At 42.6% G+C, this 11,501-nt stretch overlaps 1 protein-coding gene across 2 annotated transcripts; it reads right to left on the bottom strand.

Moving 5' to 3' along the window:
* Positions 1 to 394: 394 nt before the first annotated feature.
* Positions 395 to 6,632, bottom strand: KRR1 (KRR1 small subunit processome component homolog). Of its 2 annotated transcripts, none has more exons than XM_030449061.1 (10): positions 6,520 to 6,632; positions 5,840 to 6,012; positions 5,297 to 5,431; positions 4,948 to 5,073; positions 4,771 to 4,854; positions 4,128 to 4,184; positions 3,477 to 3,647; positions 3,264 to 3,341; positions 3,050 to 3,143; positions 395 to 1,037 (listed from the first exon to the last, which is right to left on the bottom strand). In XM_030449061.1, the coding sequence occupies exons 1-10, from the start codon at positions 6,605 to 6,607 to the stop codon at positions 898 to 900; spliced, it is 1,146 nt and encodes a 381-aa protein (XP_030304921.1). In that variant the 5' UTR covers positions 6,608 to 6,632; the 3' UTR covers positions 395 to 897. The 2 variants fall into 2 exon arrangements, with proteins under 2 accessions (XP_030304921.1, XP_030304911.1); XM_030449051.1 differs by having other exon boundaries at positions 5,840 to 6,015; positions 6,520 to 6,628.
* Between the last annotated feature and the right edge of the window lie 4,869 nt (positions 6,633 to 11,501).

Genomic DNA, 11,501 nt, shown 5'->3' on the forward strand with positions numbered 1-11,501 from the left:
TCGCCAAAGTACTCCAGCACAGTAATGAAACTGGTGTAGCTCCACACCTCCTGATCATCACATTTGCTTCTTTAATCTCAGATGTACATTATATGCAACATCTGCTCTTCTGGCAAAGTGTTTCATCACAGCTTGCATTTTCAAGGAACTGAAAACCTCTAATCTTCCTTTATAAAAAAGGAAGACTTAGTGCTTTCTCTGCAGCATATTCTGTCTAGAAAGACACTTGCTTTGTACCACATTCTAACAGCCTCCATGATAATGCTAATAAATTATAGTTAATTAATGGCATTCAATTATGATTATAGTTTGTCTAATTCTCACAAAGAACTGTGTGCTTGCTTCCCGGAAAAACAACATGCAGGTTGTGCAGCAGATAACGAATTCTATTACTTAAGAACAATGTATTAAAATAGTTTATTAACACCAAGACAAGACACGCAAAAATAATCAGCTTTTACAGAAACAAAAGCATGATACAGTAACAAATCTTGTCTGTTTTGCAGAAGTTATCAGCATAACTAAGTTTGCTCATATGGTATTAGTCCTTTCCACAAGAATTACTTTATACTTCCACCAAGTTCTCTAATATTTAATATCGTGCATCAAACCCCAAGTGTTTCTATTAGAAACTTTTCCTTTAGACAGATGGATATTACCTGAATATACTCTCTCACTTTCTCAAACAGAGCATTGCAGATTTTCTTCACCAACCTTGGCAATTCTGCACAGCTGCTTCAGGTCCACTAGTTAAAGTGTACTAGTGAAAGGAGAATGAATGATCTTTCTACCTAGGTTTTTCTTGTCCAGATTGTACTGTCAGCAAGAACTCTCAAATCTTCCAAACACAAAAATGTTCACTAACATGGGAGAAAAGTGAGCATCTCCATTGGTGAATTACTTCTTTTTCTTTTTCTTTTCATCTGCTGCCATTTTTAACTTGACTTCCTCCACATGAAGTGCTCCTAATTTCTTCTTCTTTGCATTCTTTACCTTTTCCTTGATGGCTTCAACATCAATTTTTTTCTCAGTGGAGGCTATATAGTAAAAAACACAAAGATAACTGACATGAATTTTAGAAAAAGTAAGTGTTAACAGTCTCTGAGACGACTGCATGTATAAACACAGTAAACTGCATCCTACAGCATTGTTTAGGACTCTGTTCACTAATGATTTTATAAACTATAATAATTATAATTTTTACTGAACCTAGTTATTACCCACAAATTTTTTCCAGCTGAATTCAAAGAAAATTCATGTAAAAAATCCTACAAATCCATTTTAACACAGATGCCACACTCTGCACACTATAATTCCAGTCCTCAGACCACAGATGTACTCTTTTGAAACTAACACATACTTTCCATGTTGCATATAGGCCTCCTGGCTTGGTTGCTCTCACATAAGAAGAGAGGCAGGTAGTTACTGAGTTCTTACACCTGAAGAAGCTTTCATGGTATTTTGTCTTTCTACACGTTAACTAAGGTGGTAAGATCTCAAACATGCATGTCTCATCCCTCCATGGCCATGTGTGCATGGTTGCTGTTGGAAACTGTATGGGGAAGGGTGGGCTGGGGGAACACAGATCCTTGACCTTGCATGAAGACCTTTGTAGACTCCTATCTTAACTAATTACTTAACTTAAACACTTAATGCTAAGAAACATGAATAATGGTTCATGTAAGTAGTGGTGTTTTCTTTTTTGGGCGTAAGTCGTGGGTTTGGATCCAACTCTCCTATGTCTCACAGTTAATTCCTGTATCTAACAGAGGGTGCCAGCTGTCTTCCTTGGATCTTCGTTCTTCTCTACATACAAACTACTGCTGTCATTTTTCTTGGAAGACTGAAAGAATTCAGGTCAAAACACACAGCAGCTAGAAAAGCACAGTAGAGATACAGCACAGGTAGCAGCCGGATCATTGAAAAATTTTTGCCATCATTAAGGAGTACTGTATTGATGTTGCAGAACACATACTTTGAGAAACACGAACTTTTAAGTTCACAAGAAACTGTGAAAGTTAGTTTAATACTATGCAGGCAGAATAGTTAATACAAAACACAGACTAATGCAATGAATGAATATGCAATACAATCAATGAATCAGAAAAACGAAGATCTGTTTCCTTTGAGCACAAAACCCAAACAAATCTTAGAATACAAGTTCTTATTCTGCATATAGTGTGGTTTTCACTTTAACTGTTAGAAAAGCTATTTACCCTATCTTGTAACAGTACCTGTTTGTGGCCTAAGTTTAAAAGGAAGTGTTGCTTTTGGGTTTCTTTTTTAAAAGCGAGAAGAAACTAGAATGCTAAAGGTACAGCAGCTTCACTACAAGGCTGAGGGCCAAAAACTGATATAGTCCAAACAACCAATTGAAATGGCTGTCCCAGTATCTCCATAAGGAAAATGTTCTAAAGACTACTATCATCATAGTAGGTGAGGCCACACCTCAAGTAATGTGTCTAGTTCTGGGCCCCTCAGTTCAGGAAGGATATTGAGGTGCTGGAGCAGGTCCAAAGGAGGGCAACCAGGCTGGTGAAGGGACTCGAGCACAGACCCTATGAGGAGAGGCTGAGGGAGCTGGGGCTGTTCAGCCTGGAGAAGAGAAGGCTCAGGGGAGACCTCATCGCTCTCTACAACTCCCTGAAAGGAGGTTGTAGCCAGGGGGGGGTTGGTCTCTTTTCCCAGACAACTCTCAGCAAGACAAGAGGGCATGGTCTTAAGTGGTGCCAGGGGAGGTTTAGGTTAGATATGAGAAAGAATTTCTTTACGGAGAGGGTGATCAGGCATTGGAATGGGCTGCCCAGGGAAGTTGGACTTGATGATCTCAGAGGTCCCTTCCAACCAGCCAATTATATGATTCTATGATCATATAGTTACAGAGCTGTGGGTTGGCATGATCTTTCCACTGTTTCTGACAACCTCAGGCATGGATCTGACCACTAGGACTTTTTTGTGTGACATTTCTGACTTCTTACAGCTGTTTCTGCGTGAAACAGCATAGGAGTCAACAGCAGAAGGTTTTAGAACAGGAGAAAAACACAGTTACCTTTCTGTGTTTTCATAACTGGCTTTTCCTTTGGTGGGATAAAAGCTTTATTTCTTTCTTCTTGCCTTTTCTTGAGTGCATCTGCTTGCTTTGCCTAAAGTTAGCAAAAAAGAAATCAAGTATAGTAGAAGTGCATGAAAGAGACAAAAATAAAATAATTTCAAGTCAGGAGTCAAAAGCATTTTAAATGAACAATGATTTAGAACAACTTTACCTTTATCTCTTGGACTCGCTTTTGTTTCTTCTGTCTTTCTTTCAAGAAGTATTCACCACTTGCCAATTCTTTATCAATCTGTGTAAGACCAAGAAGCTTTAGGTAATTATGTATTATAAACCAGGTATAAAGCATCAGCAAATCAGAACTTAAAAGGAAAAGGCCTCCCAACCTCTTGCTAGGAAGAACATGATTTCAAATTTTTCAGCTGACCTGGCTTTCTGGCTGAGCAGGTGGGAACGGTGTGTACTCCTTCTTTGTATTTTTCTTTTTTGGCTCCTTGCGTTTATTCAAGTTCTTCCGCTTGAACTTAGGCAAAAATCTTTCCCAACTCTGCATCCTCAGTTCAGGATCTTTTGATAATTCTCGTTTGATCATCAAAGTCTTGAATAAATTTAGAATGTCACAAAGAAGTAATTAAAAAAGACAGTATTACAGTAGTAGTCAAGAGATCCAAACTACAAGTTTTACCAAACTTGAAGTAAATATGCTACACCTCAACCTTCTGTCTCTCACTTAAGTAAGAGCAGAGGTGTTTAATTACAAGCAGAACCAGAAAGATAGATATGTCTCAAAAATGAGGACAGAGTACACTATAGAAGGTGTCTCAGTTCAAATGAGCAACTATCAAGAAAACAATTGGAGAGTTTTATACACACTTTCCCTTTCATGTTTGGTCAGATAGTTTTAATAATACTACAGCACTTATAAAAGGATATCAAAATAATTTTTTTTAAAGAATCACGATGCAGAAAATCTCAAAAATAGCTTACCACACCAAGACATGTAACCTATTAGCTTACAACTCTCTGAGAAGAAATAGTTGTTTCTTGCAAATAAAGATGTACAGTGGACCATGCTAACCTTAATGTTATATATGGGATGTATATTCTTCATTGTGTCCAGAACAACTTTTCTAACCTGTATGTATCAAAAAACAAACAAAAGACCTCAGCAAATGTTTAATATTATAATAAATTAAAATATCAGCTAAATTACCATGCTTCCTCTCCTCTCACCCCCAAAATTAGGTACATTTAAAACACTAATGCACATGGCTAACTAGAAGGCACAATACTTCAAAAATATCAACAACACAGTAATGTTTTTAGTACACTCCAGCATGCCCTAGAACATTATTGTTAGTGTGGATTTTATCATCTTGCTTTTAACAAGCATTCTTTTCCTACATAATGACTAAAAACATTGTATGTTCCTTAAGATTATATATCATTAACTGCACCCTTACACTTCTTATGCAAAACTGCAAAATCTTGCTAAAAAAACCCCAAGTAGTATTTCACAAATACTTTTTTACTTCCAAGACAGATACACCTCAGAGTCCATAGAAAATTCAGCAGCTGAGACTATGGACATTTGTGTAAATGTAGCTTACTAACACACAGCTGGAAAGTCAGTGAGATACTCTCAAGGCTTCCAGATTTCACCTCTCACCTGTCCTCGATTTGGGCACAGAAATTTACACAAACTGTACACAAACCCCTACCTCTTTTAGCCCACTAAAAGGTCCAAGAGCTGAAACAGTGTTGCCTTGCACCATAATGTAACAGTTCGTTAGTAGTTCCAGGGCCTACACCAAAAACAGAACAAAACAAAACTTGTAAATTTAAGACACAAATTCATGTCTAAGAATTGTCTAGTTACTACACCTGTAAGAAAATACCTTCAGAGTAGATCCTTTTGGACCAAGAAGTCGTCCTCTTCTTTTTATAAAAGTCTCTTTCTTCCTCACCAGAGAGCCTATTTTAATGATGTCACAAGCAACATCATCCTGAAGGATACGAACAGCCTAAAGGAACAAGCAGGCAATGTCATCTGAATGCAAATATGTAATTCAGAAAAGTCTAGAGAAAACTGCAGTTTACTCTTCTCACTTCACTTTCACGTGTATTTACTTTAAGTATCTATTTTATTTTACTTGACTCGACTCACTTGAAAATCCCACATTTTCAAAACGCACTATTTTGTAAGTATCATGATAGAACTTGATACAAACTTCTATAGTTTAATACCTGTTCAAATGGAACGCTTCTTGCCAGAAGTTTTATTAGATCTCTAGCCCTGATGATTGCATACGGATCAAAAGTCTTCTTAGTGGTGGTAACAGTCATGCTTCCTTCAATTAGATCCAGTGTTGCATTAATGTACTGCAATATTTGAAAAGAAATAGTGAATCAATCTTTAAACAAGAACCTCTGACTTAATCTTAGCGGTAAGAAGTTAAGAAACAGAATGCCAAGTTAACATTCTGAAAGCAAAGAAGTTACTTTCATCTTAAGAAAATTCAGACAAGATGCACACATAAAGAGACTTGATTATGTGTCACAAGGGCCAAAACAACACAGTGGTGAGCGCAACAAAGTTGCCAACATGAGGAGACAATTGCTGCTGCAGGAAGGTCTGTCAATAACAAGTGTAAGGAATTGTAAGTAAGGCTACATAGACCTTCACCGATTACAATGACAATACAAAACCCTACTATTTTTATAAGCTTAAAGTAACAGGCGTATCTCCCAAAAGATAAAACACAGTCCCACAGCCGGGAAGTAGCATACATGCTCACTCAGGGCTTTCTGGACAAGGGGCCAGCACTCTTTCAAGTATGCTTCTCTATACTTAGGGAATAGCGTCGCAAAACTGCTTTCTTCCAGCAGCCCTTTAGGATTATCTTCTCTTGTAAAGGCTGGCTCTTTCCATCCATCTGGCACAGTGAGAAGTTCAGATTCATCTGTTGTAGGTATAGCAAAAAAAAAGTTCTGTTTTTTTTCTCTTTCATCAGGGACTGATACTTCTCTCCATTTAACTACAAAAGCTACAATAACTGAAAGCAGGGACCCAAAATTTTGTTTAATACTCTGCTGGACGTGTTTCGCATCTCTTCTGACTTTATCAAATCAATAACCCGAAGCAATAGCTTCTTTAGATTAGCTGAGACACGCGTTGGGGATATTATGGAAGCGCTGATGCACACCAGGCTAGGGAGAGCAACCAGAGCGCTGTGAGGACGGGCCCATCACCAAAACGCCACCTCCCACTCAAGAGCCGCCTCTGCCCTACCACCCCAGGCCCAGAAGCTGCCTGCCTTCCCCACGCAGCCTCTCCGCCGATACCAAACCCACTCCCCGAGCCTTTCGGCAAACCGGAGGGACCCCGGACACCGAACGGGGCCAAAGAGGGACCCTCAGCCCTCCCGGCTGCAAGCCCTGCACGGACCCTCACCCCGCCCGCCCCCCACCTGTCGCCGCTTTTTTTTTGTTGTTTCTGTTTTTTTGTTTTTCTTTCGGCTTCGGCCCGGTCTCGGCCGCCGCCGAAGGATCCGCCATGTCCCGCCGCAACGCCACCGCCTCCCGCCCTGCCCCGGAAGAGGCGGAAGGGGAATGGGCCTGGGGGAGCGGTGCACGGCGGGAGCTGTGATCGCGGCGGGAGGAGACTCGGGGGGGAACGGAGGGAAAGGGGGAAGTGTAGGCGCTGAGCTGGGGAGTAGTTGTTAAGAGTTTGAGAGAGCTTTATGGTTTGAATTCGGAACAATACGCGTTTCCCTACCGCGGTGTCCTTCGAGAGGACACAAGTGAAAATGCAGCCGGGAAAACGAAGAGGCGGGGATGGCAGCGGTGCCTCCCAGCGCAGGGCAGTGCCAGCCTCCGATCCCCGCCTCACCGTATAGGCGCTGGGATGAGGGCTGAGGGGCAGGCTGTCTGTCTGTCTGTCTGTGTATCTGTCAAGGCGTCTCCCTGCTGCTTTTAAATAAAAAAATCCCCACAGTTTTCATTTGAAGTTACTTTATCTCAAGGCATGTCTTCACCTGGGTGACAGCAGCGCCTGTGAGTTGGGCACAGTCCGTCTCACAGTGCCAAGAGTCTGCGGGGTGGTCACCCCTGGCTGCCCCAGGGGGGCTCTGCAGCCCCTTGGCTCCAGGCCTCCGGCTATAGGCACAGGCCCCAAGAGGTTTTAACACCATGGTGAAATGAAGTGAGGCATATCCCAAGCACCTTTCCTTCCTTCTCTTTCATGTGAAACATCTTTTCCAGCCACGTTGAATATTGTCACTGTTATGCAACATTCAGGGGAAAAGAACCATCATCATCAAAATGTGCACTCTAGTACATTGATAAATTAGTAGTTCAGAGCTTATAATTTGTGAGACCTAATTATTCAGATGAATCACGTAATTCAAGGTTCTTTGAATCCCCTTCCCTGTCCCTTTCTGTACCCGTAATTGAGCATTTTCTTCAGTAAAAAAGCAAGAATGTACATTCTTCTTTGTTTTTTATGGGAACCATTAAGAACGAATTAAGTGAAGACCTGGTAGAGAGCTTTAAGAGCAAAACACTTGCACCCCTTAGGCAGTACAGTGTTGTACTTGGCAGGCCCACACTCTGGGTTTTTTAATTATTGACGCAGTAGCGTACAGAAATAAAATAGTCATTTAAAGAAATATTTAAGCTATAGTTTAAAGTATTCTATTGGAAATTTACTAGCTGAGTAACACAGGTAGAGGTAAAAGAATGTAGTAGAATGTAGCTGCTACTGTAAACACGCTTGTGCAAAAAGGGTGGCAAGCTATGGTAATGAGTTCTCAGAAAAGTTATTAATATGTTAATAATTTCTTAGAAATTGTATGAATATGTATATCTCACCCGTATAAAACCTATGTAATTAACTAACCTTGGTGCACGCACATTAGGAGGAGTGATCCCCTGTGCACCCAGCACTGCTAATAAGGAATATCTACTTAATAGTGACAAAGTGCTGTTCAGGTGAATTTCTTTGTTTCATTACCATCACAACAAGTAAGATATTCCCATAATCTGATCTGCAAATAAATTAAACACATTTTAAAATAATTTTTGACACAAAAAAAGTTTTCTTTGAACCTGACTGGTGTCTTTCCTAGTCTGCTTCATCTTCCTGCCCTTTGCCAGCCTCCTCTTTCACAGTGAACAGGGCACGGGGATCCCTTCCATCTGGAAGTTTACTGTGGAGTTGGTGCATGCTTCTAGCCATTTATTTTCCTTTGTCTACCTCCTTCAAATAGGCACTTGTCCTTTCCGAGCTGTGAGGAGTGCTGGTGGGTCCCTCTGGCTGTTTGGGATGGCTTGCTCTCCATCCTCATCCTCACTAGGTGGCAGTGACGGCCGCGCGAAGGGCAGAATCCCAAAAGAATCTCCTCCTGCCCCGTGGTTTCTGCTGAGGGAATCGATGGCGAGAGACAACGGGGCAATGGGGAAGGTGCTGTCCGGCCTGGAGAGTCTGGGGACCTTCTCCTGCCTCACCTGGTACGAGCCTTGGGGTGCCGTGTGACAGTGACAGAAAAGTGCAGCGCCCTTAGGCGAGCACAGGAAGGAGAATTTTCTTCTCTCAGGTCTAGGGTCCGCTGCCTGCTGGAGCTGGTCACTGAGATGATGGCGTCCCTCAGTGCTGCATAGCCTGCGAGTGTAACCTGGGGGTCCTGCCCAGGTGTGAACAACTCATCAGTGCCAAGGCAGGGCTGGGGGCCCAGGGGGAGGCAGCTCATGAAGTGCATAGTGTGTGTCTCCCCTGAGAACTGGCCTAATGTTGCAGAAGCTCAGCAAAGCAGATCTGGGGAGAGTTTAAGGGAGGAGGATTTGGTTAGACTTAGAATTTATTCATAGCCTGACTTCCCCAACTTACAGGATGCAACATAGCAGCTCCTGACTGGAATAAAAGGGATGGGGAGGGGGGCAGGTGGCATGGCCAAAGTGGTGGGTATGGCAGAGGATCCCTGGCAGCATTGTCTGGCCATGAGCAGTTTTGAAGGCCATATTTTGAAGGCTGTATTTTTTGTGTGCCTGCTCCTCCCCTGCAACCCAGCTCCTGAGCTGGTTGCTGCTGTATGGGTCTCACTCTGCCCCCCAAGTCCCTGTGATGGAGAAGGAGGGAAGCACATGGTGTATGGGGCAAGGGTGTTGGAGGGACAACCCTTTCTGGTACAGTGCTGCACTGTAGTGTGTCTTTGCCCAGTTGAGACAGATCCACTAAAAATACAGAAAACAGGCAGTTGTGCTGACAGCCTCAGAGATTGTGATTCAGAAAACTCCCTCGTGTTTCCTCCTGTCTAATTCTTTGAGGGAGACTGTCATTCCTCGTATTTTGCATTATCTCAGGACTTCTAGTCTGGCTGGATACAGGGAAGCCACTTCCCTAATTCCTGGTAGGGACAGGATGCTCCCACAGACCAATTTCACACCCCCAGGGCAGCCTTCTCAGGCTCCAGTCAACAGCATGTTTATTTCCTTTTTATTAGTCACCACTCAGATGCAATAACCAGTCACCGTGCATCCCATGCATCTGGGACATGCCCGGTGCTAGTGCCCAGGTGGCTCTGTCTGGGCTGTGCCGTGCTAGAGATGCTGTGGCCCCGCTGTTACCCCACGCACACAGCTGAGCCCCCAGGCTGAAGGGGCAGCTTGAGGGCCAGTGTGGTGGTGAGGCACGGCTACTGCATGGCCAGTGAGATTCCTTGTCCTCAGCCACCTCAGACCCCGGCTCTGCGCATCCACTCGGTTCTGCCAGCACGGAGGCGCAATGTGCTTTCTGAAAGGGGCTTTTGCTGGCAGCATTTGCTGTGTTCATTGCTGTGACAGCCCAGTGTGGCATGGAGACACCCAGGAGTGAAGGGCTTCTGTGAAGACCTTTGTCTGAATAATACAGATCCCTGACCTAGCAGGACCCCTGTACCTGCTGAACCCATTGGTGGGCTTTAGAGGGACTTGGGTCAGGTCTGTGTTTGTGTACATGTGCGAGTGTTTTTTCCTCTTAAAAACAAAGACAAAGAATGAAACCACACAGACACACAGCTTCCCTTACACGCATTTCAGGCTATTTGAGAAGAAGGGCAAGACACTGCTGTGAGAATGAAGATGCCTCTTTATTATGCAGTGAAGTAATTATTTCCCAGTCAGTAGACAGGACTCCAGCCACTTGGCACTTCCTTACATGCCATTTTCCAGTCCAAAAGAGCAACTTGGGATTTTGTGATAATTCAAGCAAACAGATGAGCTCATGCACATGGCATTCATTCACTAGAAACACCACAGAGAACCCATTCAGACTCAGCACTCATAAATCTGTGTGACACTTTTACCTATTTATAAACGTCTAATGGCAGGTTATGATTGTTATGCAAGCCATTTTCCAGGGATTAATAAACAGCTTGTGTTTATAGAAGCGAGAAGGATCATTAACTACTCTGGGACAGCTATCAATCTGTAGTAAATGTTCAGCATCTGGCTAATTTCTATGTAATTAAATAATCAATACTGCATTTTTTACTCAAATAACTGGAGAATTGTATTGCAAATTTATCTTAGCTTAGGATGTTCTTAATTCTTTTAGATTACAACAGGGCAGGAAACAGGCACATGGGAGACCTCTTGGTATAACAGGCTCTTAAAGTATCATCTGTTTCATACAAAATATCTCAAATGATCAAGATATAGTTAAAAAGGCTCACCAAATTGGACTGGATGAAATAAAAACCCCCACATAAATATCCTGGCCTTTTTCTGTTATTATAGAGATCTTTCATTTTTAGAATAAAATTTCATCTCTGAGTGACCTCGCAGCGGGATGTAGTCTAGCAGGATTAAAGTAATCAAACAGAAACTCCCCTTGCCCTGCCACCTCCAGAAAAGTCCCTTTTGAATTATTCCCCATCTCAGATGACCTTTGTGCCCTCTTGCAGCTGGGGTTGTGTTCCTCATTTCTCTTACATCCTCCCTCTCTCTTTTGCTGGGCAGTGGTGCAAATCAAGTCTCTGATTCTGGTTTGTCCTTGTTTTTGCTGTCAAATCCAGTGGTTTGTAGGAATGCTGACAGATGCAGGAAATGGTGCCCATCACAAACCTGGTCAGTCAAGAACCACACAGCAGTGGTGCTGCTGCCTGGGGAGCTGCAGAACTGCCCAGGCAAGCATCATAGGTAAGAACAGGATAGTGGGAGTCAAAAATTGTCATTTCAAAAGATAGAAAGAAACTTACTGCAACAGCAGAGGACCATATGCTAATTGCCATCCTTTTGAGATACCTTTTCACCAGATAACAAATCTGCACCTTACCACAAGGACATGATGGACAAATACCAACTCACCTTCACTGTTAGCGGTGTTGAAATCTAGAAGACAAAAAAAAAAAAAAAAAAGCAACCACTCTCATAGTCATGTATCTATTCATATTTTGGGGCTGCAAAGACAGAGGAA

The sequence above is a fragment of the Calypte anna genome, chromosome 1 (genome assembly GCF_003957555.1).
Source record: "Calypte anna isolate BGI_N300 chromosome 1, bCalAnn1_v1.p, whole genome shotgun sequence".
NCBI classification, from domain to species: Eukaryota; Metazoa; Chordata; class Aves; order Apodiformes; family Trochilidae; genus Calypte; species Calypte anna.